General features: G+C 44.3%; 2 protein-coding genes and 2 non-coding genes across 5 annotated transcripts; 1 reads left to right on the top strand and 3 right to left on the bottom strand.

Moving 5' to 3' along the window:
• Window positions 1-6,973: 6,973 nt before the first annotated feature.
• Window positions 6,974-9,348, top strand: LOC140358470 (MAPK regulated corepressor interacting protein 2-like). Its single transcript, XM_072443323.1, has 5 exons — window positions 6,974-7,271; window positions 7,350-7,419; window positions 7,718-7,857; window positions 8,781-8,876; window positions 9,032-9,348. The coding sequence occupies exons 1-5, from the start codon at window positions 7,211-7,213 to the stop codon at window positions 9,100-9,102; spliced, it is 438 nt and encodes a 145-aa protein (XP_072299424.1). The 5' UTR covers window positions 6,974-7,210; the 3' UTR covers window positions 9,103-9,348.
• Window positions 9,349-9,703: 355 nt separating this feature from the next.
• On the bottom strand, window positions 9,704-16,369 carry trap1 (TNF receptor-associated protein 1). Of its 2 annotated transcripts, none has more exons than XM_072443321.1 (18): window positions 16,153-16,369; window positions 15,454-15,618; window positions 15,290-15,372; window positions 15,070-15,210; window positions 14,497-14,568; window positions 14,242-14,402; window positions 14,042-14,151; window positions 13,898-13,971; window positions 13,659-13,814; window positions 13,460-13,580; window positions 13,324-13,393; window positions 13,048-13,195; window positions 11,442-11,627; window positions 11,219-11,357; window positions 11,051-11,136; window positions 10,816-10,961; window positions 10,190-10,262; window positions 9,704-9,997 (listed from the first exon to the last, which is right to left on the bottom strand). In XM_072443321.1, the coding sequence occupies exons 1-18, from the start codon at window positions 16,277-16,279 to the stop codon at window positions 9,896-9,898; spliced, it is 2,160 nt and encodes a 719-aa protein (XP_072299422.1). In that variant the 5' UTR covers window positions 16,280-16,369; the 3' UTR covers window positions 9,704-9,895. The 2 variants fall into 2 exon arrangements, with proteins under 2 accessions (XP_072299422.1, XP_072299423.1); XM_072443322.1 differs by having other exon boundaries at window positions 15,454-15,615; window positions 16,153-16,366.
• LOC140358858 (small nucleolar RNA SNORA26) lies at window positions 10,592-10,708 on the bottom strand. Its single transcript, XR_011926741.1, has one exon. It is a non-coding gene; the product is annotated as a small nucleolar RNA SNORA26 (small nucleolar RNA).
• Window positions 12,301-12,417, bottom strand: LOC140358857 (small nucleolar RNA SNORA26). The gene has a single exon (XR_011926740.1). It is a non-coding gene; the product is annotated as a small nucleolar RNA SNORA26 (small nucleolar RNA).
• Window positions 16,370-16,494: the final 125 nt, after the last annotated feature.

Here is a 16,494-nt window from a genome sequence, read left to right as displayed (position 1 = left end):
TGCCACATTTCCCCAAAATGCCTCGCCCCCTCTGTATGGCTCTGCCGTCTCCCTTTCTCTTTCTCTCCTCTCTTCCCTTTTCTTTTTATGGTATAGCGTAAAACACATATTTTGAAGATGTATAACTACAGTAGGCGGCGGTAAATGCACCTTTTCAGTTGGCTGCCAACTGCCATTTAAAGTAACACAAACGGGGCCCCAAACGGGCATGGCCCACACTTTGAGAAGCTCTGGTTTAAGCATAGCATCAGGGCTGGTCCTATCAAGCAGAGAGCGTATCGGGCCTCCCCAAATATCTGAGCGGAAATTGAAAGACAAATCCAGTGGCTCCTTGAACAGGACATCATTGAGGAAAGCATGGTCCTCCCCGGGTGTTTTACTTACAGATTCTGTATAGAATACAGAAAACTCAAAGCAGTATTTAACAGCGGGAGTGGTCTTTTTCAGTTTAAAGTTATGCAGCCAAGGACTTCAGCCAAGGACTTCAGCCGGACGTGAAGAACATGGAAAAAGTATGAAAGTGGCCAACGCTCTGGACAGCCACAGAAGTTAGGGTTTTTGTTGGACTATGCTCTTACTACCGTAGGTTTGTTTAAACCGTTCCGATGATTGCTGCCACCTGCACTCTAACTCACAGAGGCACTCTTTTAGGATAGACAGTTGAGTTTGAGGAGGCATTTCAGTCACTTAAACATGCTCTTACTAACCCACAGGTTGTGGCACAGGACAGGAAAAAAGACAGGATGTCTTTTCTCAGCCTGTCTTGCTGTACATGGATGCACCACTAGAGGGCATTATTGGGTCAGTATTAGCCCAGATACAGAACCTAAAGAAAACGTTAGGTTGCCACACCTTAAGTTCCTCAGAAAGAAATGGTATACTTTTGATTGTGAACTGTTGTTGTCTGCCATCCAAACATTTTCTTTCAGGCAGTTCCATTGCTGTGATCACAAACCATAAGCTGCTGCTGAGCCTAAAGAATACTGCAGTCGACAATGAGCCCACAGGTGGACGCAGCAAATGGATCCTTGAGTTGGACGTCTGTGACTACTCTCTCATGCACCGGGAAGGTAAACCTCACGCAAAGGCCTTGTCCAAACGCCCCAGCACAGAAAGACTTGACCAAACTGTGCAGTGTGTCCCTGTGGCTGCCACAGATACTAAAGACCACATTAATCCGGACATTGACGACACCTTATCGATCGACTCTGAACGGATGAACCAACAGCAACAGAGTGATGAATGGTTAAGCACAGTTATTTCATGGGTAAAAGACAGTACATCTAGGCCCCCTATTGGTAAGCTGAGGTACTTCTCCCCTTTATAGAGGAAACTGGAGTTTCCTTATTATCAGAAATGGGATTCTCTGCCGAAAGTCAAAACCGAGTTCTCACGCATCCTGTGAACATTCAAGTGGTTTTGCCATAAGTACTTCTCCCCACAGCTTTGGCAGCTTTATATAGTAATTATTAAGTGGACATTTGAACACAGAACGGACACTACAGAGAGCTAGACGTATCTGCTATTGGCCTCATGACATGTCATGTCTTGTCAAAGCGAAGTTCTCCTGTACCACATGAGCTCGCTCCACTGCAGTCTGTTCAAGTCAGTCTGGTATTACTGAACTACCCATTACAGCTCAGGGCAATAGGTATGCCTTGGTTCACACGCATATGCAAATCTGTTTCAACTGAAAGATCAACGTGTCATTACAGTTGTAAAATGTATTTTTGAGGACAATCCAAGTCAATCCAAGACCAAGAAGATCGAAGTCAATCCACACAGACCAGAGAAGACAGTTTGAATCTGACCTTGTGAACCACTTGTGCAGGTTACTGGGGATAACCTCCTAACATGCACAGTCAGATGGCATGATGGAGAGACTGAACAGGACTCTGAAAGACCATCTTGCAAAGAACATTGCACAAACTGGTGGTGAATGGGATCAGTTTCTCCCACTAGTGGAACTCCATACCACTGCAGTGTACGTTCTAGCTCAGGATTCACCCCATTCTTTCTTCTGCATGGAAGGGAACAAAACGTGCCACTGGACATTATGTTGAACTGTGGTCCCTCTGTGACCCCACCTACAACAGGTACACCTGCAGCTTATGCCTTTCACCTGACAAATCCGATCCAGATGGAAAGGGCCATTTGTCATTTTGAAACATGTAACACAAGATAGTCGCCCAAGTGTGACCTATGACAAAACAGAGGAAAGCACGTTCACATTAGACTCAACGCTTTACAGGACATTTTCACCTGGACGCCTTCATCAGCCCCTCACCTTACAGCTTTGTCAGGGGCTCAGCCTTTTCAGCCTCCTACTCCATCACATGTGCCTACTCGGAGTAGGCAGTCTGAAGTTCCACCTGCAGAAGTGGCAGCACATTATGCCAGGCTCCACATGCAGCCGGCAGTGATGCGAGTTTGAATCCCCATTTCACACTAAACTTATCCCCATTTCACACTAAACTTTCCCATCTGAAAAAGCCTACGGGCCAAAAAATAAATAAAAAAAATGTTTGTTTGTTAATGTTTTTAAAATTGACTTGAAGACTCAAAATTGAGTTAAAGGTAAAACTTCTCAAATTCTCAAACTCATAACATGCAAATTTAATATATACAGCTACAATAAAAGTCAAAAGGTGAGGAACACCAACAATCTACCTAAGCAGAGTAAAAACGACTGCTCTGGGAGTTCTGTTAATGCCGTCAGCTTTTTTTTTACAATTGTATTCAATGTTCATTATTTAATACTTTCTATTGTTTAGTCGGTGTATCCAGATACAAAATAAAGTGTGAAACCTAATTCAATAATAACAAATTAGTGAAAGTGTAAAATCTGTACTGATATATATTAAACGCATTTGTAGTTTGTTGTTGTTGTTTTAAGCGTCTCTGCACTAATGTTTCTAACCTCTAGATGGCGACAAACATTCATCTACGTCGACGTCCGCTTCAAAATAAATACTATTTCTCTCATTTTCCATTTGTTATTCATGCAATCTTAGTTTCAAAATCACCCTGTCACATATATTTATGATAAATCTGTTCAGTATTCTTGTAAACACGCGGCTCTGAAGCCCATAACACATGATCATCTCAAAGCTGCCGTGCGCTGTCCGTGGTCCTTTTCTCACGCAACATTTCACCAAAATAACACATGCATTTTTCTCCACGATGCTTCCAAAAGGAAAAGCAGCTCATCCCTGTTTTATTTTTCCTGGTCTTGCTGTCGACGAGGAGCGCATCCGTGGCCTCCGTGCCCACCGCGGCCGTGTGCGTGTTCATAGCGGTGTTCCGGTTCCCCTCCGCTGGCCCCCGTAGCAGGCCCGGGCCAGTGCTCCGGAGAACACGCTAGCCTCCATCAGAGACGTCACTGTTGCCCTTTAGATGACTCTGATGTAATCCTGGTGTTTTCTTATTTGCTTTGCACGTGTCCTGGCTGCAGTGCAATGAGTTTAGGCTTAGTTGTGGCTTTAATTGTGGCTTTAATTGTGGCTTTAATTGTGGGATCTTGTATAGTGTAGCTGATCACAGAATGTTAGTCTTGTTTTTACACATTTGAACTGGACTCAGCATTCGTTACCTCAGATTCCTCTGTTGGTTTGGGCAAGAGCCAGAATCCTCCATTGATCACATTGTTCTTTGCCATGAATTATCTTAAAGGTAAATGTGCAAATGCTCTGATGATATCTATAAGTGACTAGACTCCTTAGCTCGTATTATATTCAAAAACAACTGCTTTTCAACAGTATTCATTTTAGCTGCCCCATCTGTAGTCAATATGATTAGCTTGTAGCATGTTGTGCTGGTGAATTACAATGGGAAACATGCTTTACTGTCAATTGATGTTATAGTTTTTACACAAAGTTGAATTTCAGATCTATTTTTTCCCTGCATCAATCACATTTTAAAAATAGTATTGATTGTCCTTGTCATGAGAAAAAAAAACAATGAAATACAGTTTAGCAACTCCCTGATCAAGCAGCAAATAGAGTGATATTATAATGGTCCTTAAAACAGTCTGAACCAGGCCTGCCATGATAATTACTGTCAACTTATCGGTCAATAACAGGGAAAAAGAACAATATATTTGCAGCTGAGCATGTGCATGTTAAGATTTGAGTCATCGAGAGTGAAATAAGTAACTGTTATTATTCACTCCTTATTGACACTACTAGAGTTGTGCTATTTATTTATTGCAGCTTATGTTTTTAACGATCCGTCACTGGCATAAAGTAGTTTCAATATCATTTATCGTGATCTTTTTCTGTAGAAACGTGTCACACAGTCCGAACTCCATTTTGTAAACATTGAAGACATACACAGTTGAGATTAATATATTGGATTATGCTGTGGGGGGTTCATTTTGTGACATGTTTTGGCTGTGATTTGACCCTTCTCAAACACACCGACATCTTTTCCATGACCACGGGATTCGTCTTTCCACATGGTCTTTCCACTCGCTGCATCAGTCGGGTTTGAACAGCTGAAAGATCCTCACCTGCAGCAGTTCTCCAGCAGGAGGAGATAACTTACTGGATTTACTTTGTTCAATCCAAGTGGTGACTTTTTGTTTTTGGACAGGAAGTGTATTTCCAGCAACTTGGATCATCTACGTGTAATGAAGCCTGCGTAAATTCAGCCTGGAAGACCTAACTCCACCCATCTACATCAAGGCCTCCATGGAAGGACCCCTCTCCCCAGCGCCATCATCGCACTCAAGCGGGCGTGGCCTGTCCGTCTGTGAGAGTCAGATCCCTCACTTCACCATGGACTCTCCCAGGTTTCTGCGCTTATCCCAAAGAGGTTATGCAGTTTTTCCTGGCCAAGAAGGAGGGTGAAAGGTCAGGGGGCGTCTGTACCATGGCCCTCGCACCTGCTCCTCATCCCCAATCAACGCTCTCAAGTGACTCCTCCCCGCTCCCAATCAGCACCAGGTGGTCACATTTAAGCCCTCAGGCAGATGGCTCGGCCGCTCAAACCGTACTGCGACCCACCACCTCCCCAGCTCCTCCTCTACATTCCCCTCATCCTCAACCTTCTCTTCACATCTACCACCACCAGTCTCCAGGCTCCGGGGGGAGACATCTAATACAAATAGATCATGGAGTGCCCATGATTGCAACGTCTTCCGCCGGGGTCTGAGCGCCAAATAACTCACGAATAAAGCTTGCTAAACAGTCCATTCTCGTGGTCTCTTTGTCTCTCCAGGGTGAATTAAAATCATGTTTCCCAGGCTGCACCAGCTCTACATCACTTGTATAAAAAGTACTCATGGCTTCACAGTTCAAGCATCGTTTCCTCATTTGAACCCAAAGTCATTTACAAGGTCATAATAAATAATAATAAACTAAACCTGCGTCTTTCTCTTGTCGCAGATGTGTCAGTCTGACCCGAGCGTGGTCACAGCTCTCACACCATCACACCGGCCCTGGACACAACAACAAACAACATTGGTCAGATGGGGACAGATGGGGACAGATGTCGTCAGCCATTTTGGATGTTTTGTTGAACCACCATCACGAGGACTCTCACTGTGAGCTACAGATACTTTATATTTCTTATTTTATTTATCACATTTACTGTCACTCACTTGATGTTTCTCTTTTTGTCAGGGATTATGTTCAGTTTTGGGCCAAACGTGGTGTGAAGGTGCGAGGCTGGACTGTCCTCTCTGCTCGGGGACTGTTGGCGTTATAACTAGATAATAACACATTTAAAGTAAGTATGTTTAAGAGAGAAGATTGTGATGTTTTATTTTTTAGTCTTCTTAAACTTGACTAAAGATGTTTCAGGTCTGTTGACATACGTGTTATGTTTTGTTTTTTGTATTGAGCTATAACATAAGTAGAGCATCATTTTACATTTTGGTCACTGTAAAACCCCAATATTGTCCTAAAACAACATAAAAAGGGACAATTGACAGTTTAAAACGGCTGAGCTCAGAATCAGAAAAGGTTTATTGTCAGTGAAACTTCACAGACTAGGAACTTGCTTTGGTGATTCGGTGCAACATACAACAATGAACAATAATAAAACCAAGATATATCAAATAAAACAAGACGCACATTAAAAAAACGAATACAATTTATATATATATATAAGATAAAAATAGAATTGACGCATTTCACCGCAGCAGATTTGTCAAGAAGAATGGCTCTGTAACGATGTCGGAGTTTGAATTTGTCAAATAATCACAGCACAGGGATGTGGGCGGGGACAGGGGGTAGGGGGTAGCACAATACAGGATTACTCAAAGTTACAAGGTTAAAAGCTCACAAAAGGCGATGGTTTGGCCCTCACTGTGTCCAGTTTCCTGCAGTGTGGGACCCAGTTTAAAGGCCCCACAAAGTCCACACATCAAGGGCCATCTCGAGCTCTCTCAACACTCCATTCCACGAGCTGATGTCATGAGGTGAGCTCTCCACCTTCACGATATCTTCAGCAGTCAAATTGCCTTCACCGCGTAAGGATAGTAGTCTAGTTTAACGCTTTTTTAGTTTTGAGTCCGCACACATTTTAATGGCATTTTGGCTGAATTAGTTTCTCTTGGTGTCCGTGCACACACATTATTTTAAACTGTATGAACTGCCAATAGCAAAGACGTTTTACTTTGAAAATCCAAATACAGTAGGGCGTTTTTGTTGTAGCTTGTATCTTGTTTGTTTGTTTGTTTATTAATTTCCGTCCTTCCTTCCTACCTGCCTTGCTTCCTTCCTTCTTTCCTTCGTTCCTTCCTACCTGCCTTCCTGCCGTCCTACCTGACTTCCTACCTGCCTTCCATACTTCCTTCCTTCCTCCCTTCCTTCCTTCCTTCCTTCCCTCCCTCCCTCCCTCCCTCCCTCCCTCCCTCCCTCCCTCCCTCCCTTCCCTTCCCTTCCCTTCCCTTCCCTTCCTCCCTTCCCTTCCTGCCCTGGACGCGCTGTCCCTTTAAGTCGTGCGGGGGGGCGTGGCGGGGGACGTTTTGCGTGCCCGTCTGGAGTGACAGCTGCGGTTCCCCTGCGCTCCGTGACATTGTCCCGTAACAATGCACATGTGTTCCCAGACCGGTCACTAAGGCTCTCGTCCGGTGCTCCGAGCCTCGTTTTGGACCAGCTCGTCTCTCTCTGTGAGTCTGTCGTTTACACAAGTGCCTTTTCCAAACGTCTCCGCGCAGCAACTGGACTTACCCAAAGTTTGCAGGTGACTTTGCCAGCTCAGTATGTACACTATTACCCGGGGTCCCAGCAAACTGGTCACTCAGCGGCGCACAGGTAACACAGGTAGGCCCGCGTCACACGTCCAATGCATTTACACAGTTCGTTGTCAAATGTGTCACGTCTTCTTCTGTCTCTCATAAGGGTCAACACAGCAACTGGAGAGCAAAATAAACGACTTCAAGCACAAGCAGACCTCGTGGAGCATGCCCGAGTGAGTAGTTACGCTGTTATTACGCTGTTATTACGCTATTATTACACTGTTATTACGCATTTGGCCACACGTTTGCAGAGTTGGCAGAACAGGAACATAAACTAGAGCCAGGCCCGGTCAAAAGATTCACAACCACATAAAGAAGTCTCTCCCAAGGTTATCTGTGCCTTCTGTGCTGTTCCCATGTGACCTTGTGACGCCAAGGTGGCCCGTGGACCTTCATCCAGCCGCTGCAACGCTACACAAACAACTTTGCACAACTACAGTCAACTTGTGTCTGTTTGATCTTTGCTCCCAGCCTCCCTGCACCCAAGATCGTTTTCAACCGCCTGAATGGAAAGAGGTACCAGCACCCTGCACCGGCGCTCAGCTGTGAGGAGCACCAGGAGGAGAGCTTCACCCCGGCACACGAGGACAACGTGAGGTTTGTCTGTGAAGGTAAAGACAGTGAAGCAGCGGTTGGACTGGTAATGCTTTAAAAAGAGGTGTTGTTCCGCCCTCCCTCTGTGCCGGGCCTCACCCTGCACTGCTGCTACACTGATATCCAGGTCTAGCAAATAACTCCATTCACAGCCAGTGTCGCACCAGGACGTCAGCGACACTTTATTTGGAACGACAACAAAAGGTTAGGGACAAATCAAGCGTTTGATCTGGTCACTGACCCAGATCTCTCCGTTTCAAAGAATGAGGTTTGTGTTTTGTTGCATTATGTTCAAAGATGCTACGTTATTTTAAAAGACTCCAGGGACCTTGATTGAAGTGCACACGAACACAATGCTTGACTCAAAAGTATCCAAGCAAGTATTTTCAGTTATATTTGCTCTACAAATGGTGCAAATGGCAAAACCAATAAACAGGCACTGTTTTAAGCAAGTTTCTGTCTGAAATGTTTGTTTTAGGAGCTCAAGTCGTTTGTTCTTGAACGTGAAGCATAACGTCTATATTGAACATGTGGGTCTAGAGATGTGAATCAATAATTGTGATTCATCAGGTTACATTATTAAAAATATAAACATTAAAAAATATATATAATTGTGACAAATGTATTACTTTTTACAATTTGATGTACTCTCCAATCAAATGTAACCTAAATGTAAAGTACTTTTTCTCTGGCTGTTTTTGATCTTTGTAAAGTTGGTAACTAATTTGAGGAATAATATGGGAATGAAAGAGAGAATAAGGATTTCACTGTAGTTTATTCTTGGTCTCAGTAATCGTGAATAGTTAAATCATTATTTTCTGTTCCACTCATCGTAACACTTCCTTCAGATCTCGTGGCTCTAGAAAAGGATATGTCAAGCTTTGTCCATTTACTCCTGAGGTTTAAACTTGAATGTTACAAATACTTTTTTTTTGTTTAGCCTGGCAAGAAGTGGTGGATAACGACTCAACTCAAGCATCAGAGGCCCAGAAGCCGGTCAAGTACGAGGAGGAAACTGCAAGTCCACACATGAAGAGTAAGACATTTCTTATTGTCACCCACTTAACTACTTGGTTAATTAAGTGAACAGGAATTGACAATTATAAGCAATTGTAACTTTTATTCTCAGGATTGTGCATATTATATTTAGATTATTTCACAAATCTAAACTACGTTCCTTTCTTTCCCCAGACTTCGTCCCCATTGACCTTGACGAGTGGTGGGCACAGCGTTTCTTAGCCAACATAGACAAGTTGTCCTGACGCACTCCTGGCATCTGTGACTCCTGTGACTGATGAAAACCAAAAACATTTAAGTCACAAACTCCACATTGTGTGCCAATGGAAGGCCCCCCGGGGACCTGAGTGGGCTCATGTGGGTCACCTGTACGGGCAGTGCTGGGTCGCTGACCGAGTGAGCGGTCACTCAAAGCCTTAAGGATCCGTCCACAATGTTTAAGCTGCACCTGATGATACGCAGCAAACCCCATTGCAGGTCATTGTACGTGTTTGAGTAAAATGCAGTAAACATGTTTTCCAAAATGTTTTGTCTCATTTAATTGCATTTCAGCTCAGTCACAAGTTCATGTAGTGAATCAGGGCTGCATTTTGTGACATTCACTGCACGCTGAGCGGAAACCAACGCTTACAGACTTCTTTTACGTCGTTGTATTTGTATATTTGGGGTGGTCAGCAGTCTCTAATCACCTCTTTTGATTCTAAAACTTGAAATAATACAAACTTAAAACTGTCAATTTAAATGTAGGGGACAAGGCATTTTTCTGACAGAACATGACCGTACAAATGAAAAAATTAAATTAGAAAAGTTTACATTATAACATATTAGGCACACTACCACGCCCGCTTTTACAGATGCAGTACATTTATAAGGAAACACTGTTCGGCATCGCTTTCTCCCCACGACACTGAACACATCCCATAAAGTAGGACAGCTTTCATTTCAGATAAAGGCCATGGAGGGACGTCCTTCAGAGTGGTGGAGAACAGGTCACCATTCCTCAGACGGACAATAAACCCCAGTAGTCTGTAACGCGTCTCAATGTTTCTGGAGAGCTTTGGTTAGAAGCTCGTTGAGGCGGGAAATCATTGGCCTGGGATCGTCGTTCAGGCCTGCTGCGATCATGGCATTGTCAAAGATCTGCCAAAAACAAGGGACATTCTTAAGGAAATGTGTCTTTAACACGTCCAATTCAAATTAAAATGCATGTATTTAGATTCAGTACAGAGTAATTAACCATTCACAGTTTCAGTTAAAAGAAGATTACATATTTGGATTGAACCTATTAGATATTATTTGTTATTATTTAACATATGTCTATAGTAACCGTACCTGTTCTAGTAAGAGTCCAGCCAGATCAGAGTTGGAATCCTTCAATTCGTGTAACTTCTTTACAAGGTCGTGCCTGGACAAAAACCACCACATATTTCTAAGTACCGTATTTTCCGGAGTATAAGTCGTATGAAAATGCAGTTGCAAGTGTGAAAATAACAAATAATATCACATACAAGTCGCACCCTGGCCAAAACTATGAAAAAAGGTGCAACTTATAGTCCGGAAAATATGGTAAATAAAATATGTCTTGTAACGGCGCGAGTTCAAATAAATAAACTAGCTGCGTGTGGTGAGCGCACTGCGAGACAACTTCTGCAACAATCTGAAAGGACTACAATGAGAAGTCTTCGATTAGTATTGAATAATCCTCTCAGGTGGTATGAACCTTATTATCATCAAGTTTATTCCTCCCGACAGGATCCGCAGCGAGGAATTGAACCTTCACTGCAGGTTTATGAGAGAGTTGCTCTGCCCCCCTGTGTTAGACACCCAGGACACTGCAGTCCGGGCGGGCAAGAAAGGGGCGCCAAAGTGCAAGTGTTTCATGATTCAACAGCCACATACTGTATTTCTAAGTAAATAAAATATGTCTTGAAACAGTGTAAGTTCAGAAGCATAATTACCCTGCGTTGATTTCTAAGGTGGGCTGCAGTATTTGGGCCCTCTCCTCTGCACTGCGAGCCAACTGCTGTGTCCGCAGGAAGTGTCGAGCGGCTCCCATTTCCAACACCGTGATCATGGCCGGATGAGTGTCCAGACGGGGAGTGATCTGAAACGCCAAATATATGCATTCATTCACTTTTTCAGACAAGTGAGGAGTCAACTACAACAGACAATGGGAAAACGTGTGTTATGTACTTTAATATTGGTGACTCGAGGTCCAAGAACATTCCTCATCCAAGCCATCAGGTCATCGGCCTGCTCCTGCGTGAGGCGCTCGGACTCTGAGGTCACAGGAAGAGAGTCATGAGGACGATGAATGCATTTTTCGATACACATTAATAGAGCAAGTAAATGTGAACAAACCGGGCTTGGTGTCCTCGAACTTCTCCTCTTTGTAATGGTCCACTACGATGTCCGTCTCCACCGAGATCAACTTCTTCTTCTCAAACTCTCGGAGGTGGAGCAGCGTCAGCTCGTCGAACTGCTCGTAGCAGAACAGCACCTGTGCACGTGACGGGAGTATTCAGCGGGACTGTGGGCGCGGGACAGTCAAAGCGGCAGAGACTGGAAGCACTTTTGCCCTCACCTCCATGTCCTTTTGCTTCATGGCCTCGAAGTAGGGCGAGTGTTCTGCCAGGTGACGGTTGGGCGCGCACAGGTAGTAGATGTTGCGTGTGCCGGCCTTCATGCGGGAGGAGTACTCCATCATGTTAGTCTGCTGACCGGCCGGCAAAGCGGACGACTCGAACCGCAGCAGCTTTGCAATGTCCTCCTAGTGGAGCAAAACGGACATTTTAAGATCATTTCACATTTAAAGTCTGGTTCTTCGCGATCTCTTGATGTGGGAGTGCAGGACAAGGGGGGAGAGGGAAATAAACTAGCTGCGTGTGGTGAGCGCACTGCGAGACAATCTCTGCAACAATCTGAAAGGACTACAATGAGAAGTCTATCGTACGTTTCGGACTTTGAGCCGCTACACTTTTCCCACGCTTTGAACCCTGCGGCTGATACAACGGTGCGTCTAATTTTTAGACTTTACTGGCTAACGGCTGCCGGGGAGCACTCGACACTGTAGAAGAAGACGTCAGTGGACAGTAGAAGTCAAATAATAATATATATATATATATATTTTAAGACTCAAAACGCCGTTTGTTTTATTACAATCAGACTCATATTCACGGAGAAATTAGTCTAATTAGACCCGTGGCGCAGCAGAGGACCGCGGGCACCCACGAGCACCCCGGTTCCACGAGCCCCCCAGTTCAAAAGACAACTGGCGTCTCACTATTGTGTACTATACGAGTAAATATTTCAGGTTACAACGTGGACAGCTGCGGCCTGTATATATATCGTTTCTATTTTCTTTGTTTATGTCATGTGCAGGGCTCTATCGACCCAAAACTACGGTAGTTTATTCTAGGTGGTATGAACCTTATTATCATCAAGTTTATTCCTCCCGACAGGATCCGCAGCGAGGAATTGAACCTTCACTGCAGGTTTATGAGAGAGTTGCTCTGCCCCCCTGTGTTAGACACCCAGGACACTGCAGTCCGGGCGGGCAAGAAAGGGGCGCCATTCTTCCAGTCTAAGTGCGAGTGTTTGATGATTCTTAACTGTCTGTAGGTTCAAATTGAGGTCAAAATAATTTGCATTTCTCTGCATTTTAAAACAGCACTATGTACATTTTAGGTGGAGGGTCCGAAACCTTCTTTTCTCCATGAAGACAATCTTATTATGGCTGGAAAATGGCATTCATGCAAGTCAAGCGGGTGACTCCACCAAAACAAATATTTGACAATGAAAATGCCTGTACTATAAATGAAAGATGGAAAACGAAAATGGAGAACTGACAAACTGCAATATTCTGACCTGACACGAGCTGAATGTGTTCTATTAACAATGACAAACTATACAAAATAAAATAAAGTAAAAGGTGAAATGTGTCGTTTTCCCTCAGCAGGATTAAGAAAGCTAAACAGGTTGATCTTAGCTGAGAGAACCTTAAGCAAGAAGATTAGCAGGGCATGTTTGTGTCAATAACAAAACAAGGGTCCACATATTTGGCTTTGAATTACACAAGCCCCAGTCCACAATCATTTGCCTTAAAAATATGCACTAAACAAACCGCATCTCTATTTGCAAAGCTCACCGCAAACGTTGGAGTACCACTAAAGCCCCGCCCCCTCGCTCACCCTGACGTCTTGCTCCTGTGTGGTGACGATGCCCTCTCTCATGAAAAGGCCGTAATCGTCGAAGAACTTGCTGTACTTCTCCGGCTCCTTCTTGCTCTGATCAAGGAGGAAACGGATGACTCGTTGCTGCAGAACGTCTCGCAGTTTTCTGAGGGAAGAAAGCAGCAGAGTTCACCAAGTCCATGTGTATCTCAGTCTTTACGCCATAATGTGAATACGGCAGGTTTCCCAAACAAATAACGGTCAACATTTGTGGATGGTACGTTCTTTCTGTACCTGATGAGTGCACTCTCCTGGAGAAGTTCTCTGCTCAAATTCAGGGGGATGTCCTCACTGTCCACCACACCTGCACAGCCGCAACAACACAACTTTAGAAACGTTCACTAGACGCAACGACGTTCTGAGCGCGCACCTCGGAGGAAGCGAAGCCACTTGGGTAAGATGTCCGCCGCTTTGGTCTGGATCAAGACCTTTCGACTGTACAGGGCCACGCTGGAGCCCATTTCCCTGCTCACGTCAAACATGCTGGGTTTCTGAGGACGGGGGCAGAAGATCACTCAACAGTTCTTCGCTCAAAACAGAGTAAAGTGTGACGCTTTTGGACTGCTCACCGATTCCGGGACGTAAAAGATGCTTCTGATGTTGAGTGGGGCGTCGGCGCGGTAGTGAAGGGTGTAGCGCGGTTTATCGTAGGCTTGGGAAATGTAGCGGTAAAACTCCTCATGCTGCCACTCACTGATTTCCTTTGGTTCCATCATCCACAGCGCCTAAAGATCCAAAAACATTGAATAACAGTCCAGTTTTTATGTCGCAGGGGAAAGTAAAACCGACAAAACAGTCCGAGACCGACCTGTAGGGTGTTGAGTCTCCGTCCATTCAGGAAAATTGGGAAACTCACAAAGTTACTGTACTTTGTCACAACCTCTGAAACAGAAATTGACGTTAAAACAATATAAGGTCAGATGCAAACCTTTTTGACGGTGCTGCGCGTTACCTTTGACTCGGTCCTCGTGAGAAAACTCTTTGCAGTCGTCTTTAAGGTGAAGTACTATTTTGGTGCCCTGCTGGACCCCACTGGCTTCAGCAATCTCAAACACTCCGGAACTGCAAAACGGGAATCATTTTTATTTTTTTCAAATGCTAACACCTAATTGATTGAAGTTTTTTGCGTTTAATTTTCCCCTGGCGTCTCACCCATCAGAGGACCACTTGTAGCCGGGTGAGTCTGGCTCTGCCGCCCGTGAATACACCTCCACGCGGTCCGCAACCATGAAGGCGGAGTAAAAGCCCACCCCGAACTGACCGATAATGGTGCTGCTGGCCTCTGCCTGGTTCTGAAGGGCATCCAAGAAAGCCTGGGGAGAGAATATATTATTAAAGTGGTCGGCGTCGTTATGGACATTTGACTATTTCTTATACATGACGAGGAATTAAAATGTAATGAAATACCTTTGAGCCAGAACGAGCGATAGTTCCTAAGTTGTCCACCAGGTCGGCTTGGTTCATACCGATCCCCGTGTCCTGTGTCAGAGTAAAAGTGCTTTCAAATAACCGCATTAACCATTGTTTCTAATCTCTACACCGGCCAGGGATGTCACCATTATTGTGAGAAGATAGATCACAATTTAATAATGTTGTTGCTTTTAATGGCGGCTGACAGCAAACTGCAAAGGTGCATTTATCACAATTAATTCTGTACTTTATAGTTTATCCTCCTCGACTCACAGTTTAACAATGATTCATGCTTATTGACACTATCAAGAAACAACTGTGAAATCCTTCATTTTCTTTCATTCACATTTACCATTCCTCCTGTATTAGATTTGCTTTGCAGAGTATAATGAAACAGACTCAACATTGTTCATAAAATGGTCACGGATTGTATTTTGATATTACGATTAAATTGACCAAAAACTATCATGATTGTCAATAACTGATTACTCTCGGCTTCTTGATCTCAATGGTGCAGTGTTTTTTGTTGCATACAGCTTCGGGTGACACAGTGAACATTAGGAGACAAACCTGGATGGTGAAGGTGCCTTGGTTGGCGTCGGTCCTCAGATGGACCTCCATTGGGGCCGTCTCTCCTCCTCCCGTCATAAGCTTGTGCCGCAACTTTTCCAGAGCGTCACTTCCATTAGAGATCAACTCCCTGATAAAAACCTAGAACAAGTGTGATGGGTTAGTGAAGACGCTTGAGATACTACACGACTGCTTTGTCCCCCTCGCGTGTTTCGCTTACTTCTTTTTCCGAGTACAAGGATCTGGCAACAATGTCCAGCAGCTTCTTGGTCTCCGCCTGAAATTCATGTTTTGAAAAGGATCCTGGAGAAGTGAAACATGTGATTGCTAAATGCTCAAAATGGGTTATGATGAGTCGGACTGCTTGTGTGTTTTGGGTTGTACCTTGGACGGACTCTGTGTCACTGATGATGGTGTGAAGGGGCTCCTCCTCGGGCTCCTGCTCCGCTTGTTGGGTGCTGTAGTAACTCTTTGGGTTGAAGGAGAGGCACGGGCTCCACACTCTGGGTCGACTGCTCCATTTCTGCTGCTGTGTCCAGCTATTACCTGCTAAAATATAGACGGGATTACAGACTTATGTCACATTTAGTGTTATACATAGTCTATGCACAACGGAGCCAGTTGCGACAGAATGATCGGAGCTTTTGTGTAGGGATGTCAAGGTTATTCGACAACAGTACGAACCAAAAATAATAAATGTTGATGATTTAAGAAGTCTTTTTTGGTCAATATATAGTCCAAAAAATAGACTTAAAATGTACTCCTTTTATCTGGAAGTTTTTGTCAAATTTAACTTAATTGAACTTTCTGAAAGACAAAATTGTGTCAGGCCAGGAACAGTAACAAGTCAGACCAAGTTAATGAAAGACAATTAAAGATGTCACTGTTGTCAGTCTCAATAATCAAGCAATAGTCGTTAGATCGTGTTTTTCACACAATAATCGTGACACTAGCATTTTATATTATGACATCCTACTTCTGTGTCAATTTACATCGTAAAAATGAATGTAAATAAACAGATGCACGTCAGTTTAATCAAAGATGTCGGCTGTTTGTGCTAAAACAGATTACATCATTACTTACCTCTAGAGCACGAGCGCTGCTGCAGGACGGCCCGCGAGCTCAGCCCGCGTGCCGCACACGGTACAGCCCAGGGTTTGGTCCTGGACAGTCCGAGTGTGAACCGGGCCAGAGACAGACAGCGGGACATGTTTGGACACAGACCGACACACGAGAGGTCGATTGGATGTGCAGGGGACACACGCTGATCGAGCGGACGCAGGACCCCTGGTTGCGCATGCGGATGACGTCACAGAGGCGTCCAGATATCGCCTGACAAAACGTCGTGTGGATTATAAAATTTGCCGTAATAATCTAAGTGAATGCATCCACGGTTTGGTGCAAACGCGGGGACGACAGTGTAAC

The sequence above is a fragment of the Eucyclogobius newberryi genome, unplaced genomic scaffold (genome assembly GCF_026437365.1).
Source record: "Eucyclogobius newberryi isolate DKJ021-1_F unplaced genomic scaffold, fEucNew1.0.hap1 SCAF_13, whole genome shotgun sequence".
NCBI classification, from domain to species: Eukaryota; Metazoa; Chordata; class Actinopteri; order Gobiiformes; family Gobiidae; genus Eucyclogobius; species Eucyclogobius newberryi.
Note: the sequence above shows the minus strand (reverse complement) of the source record. Positions and strands in the feature narration are given on the sequence as shown.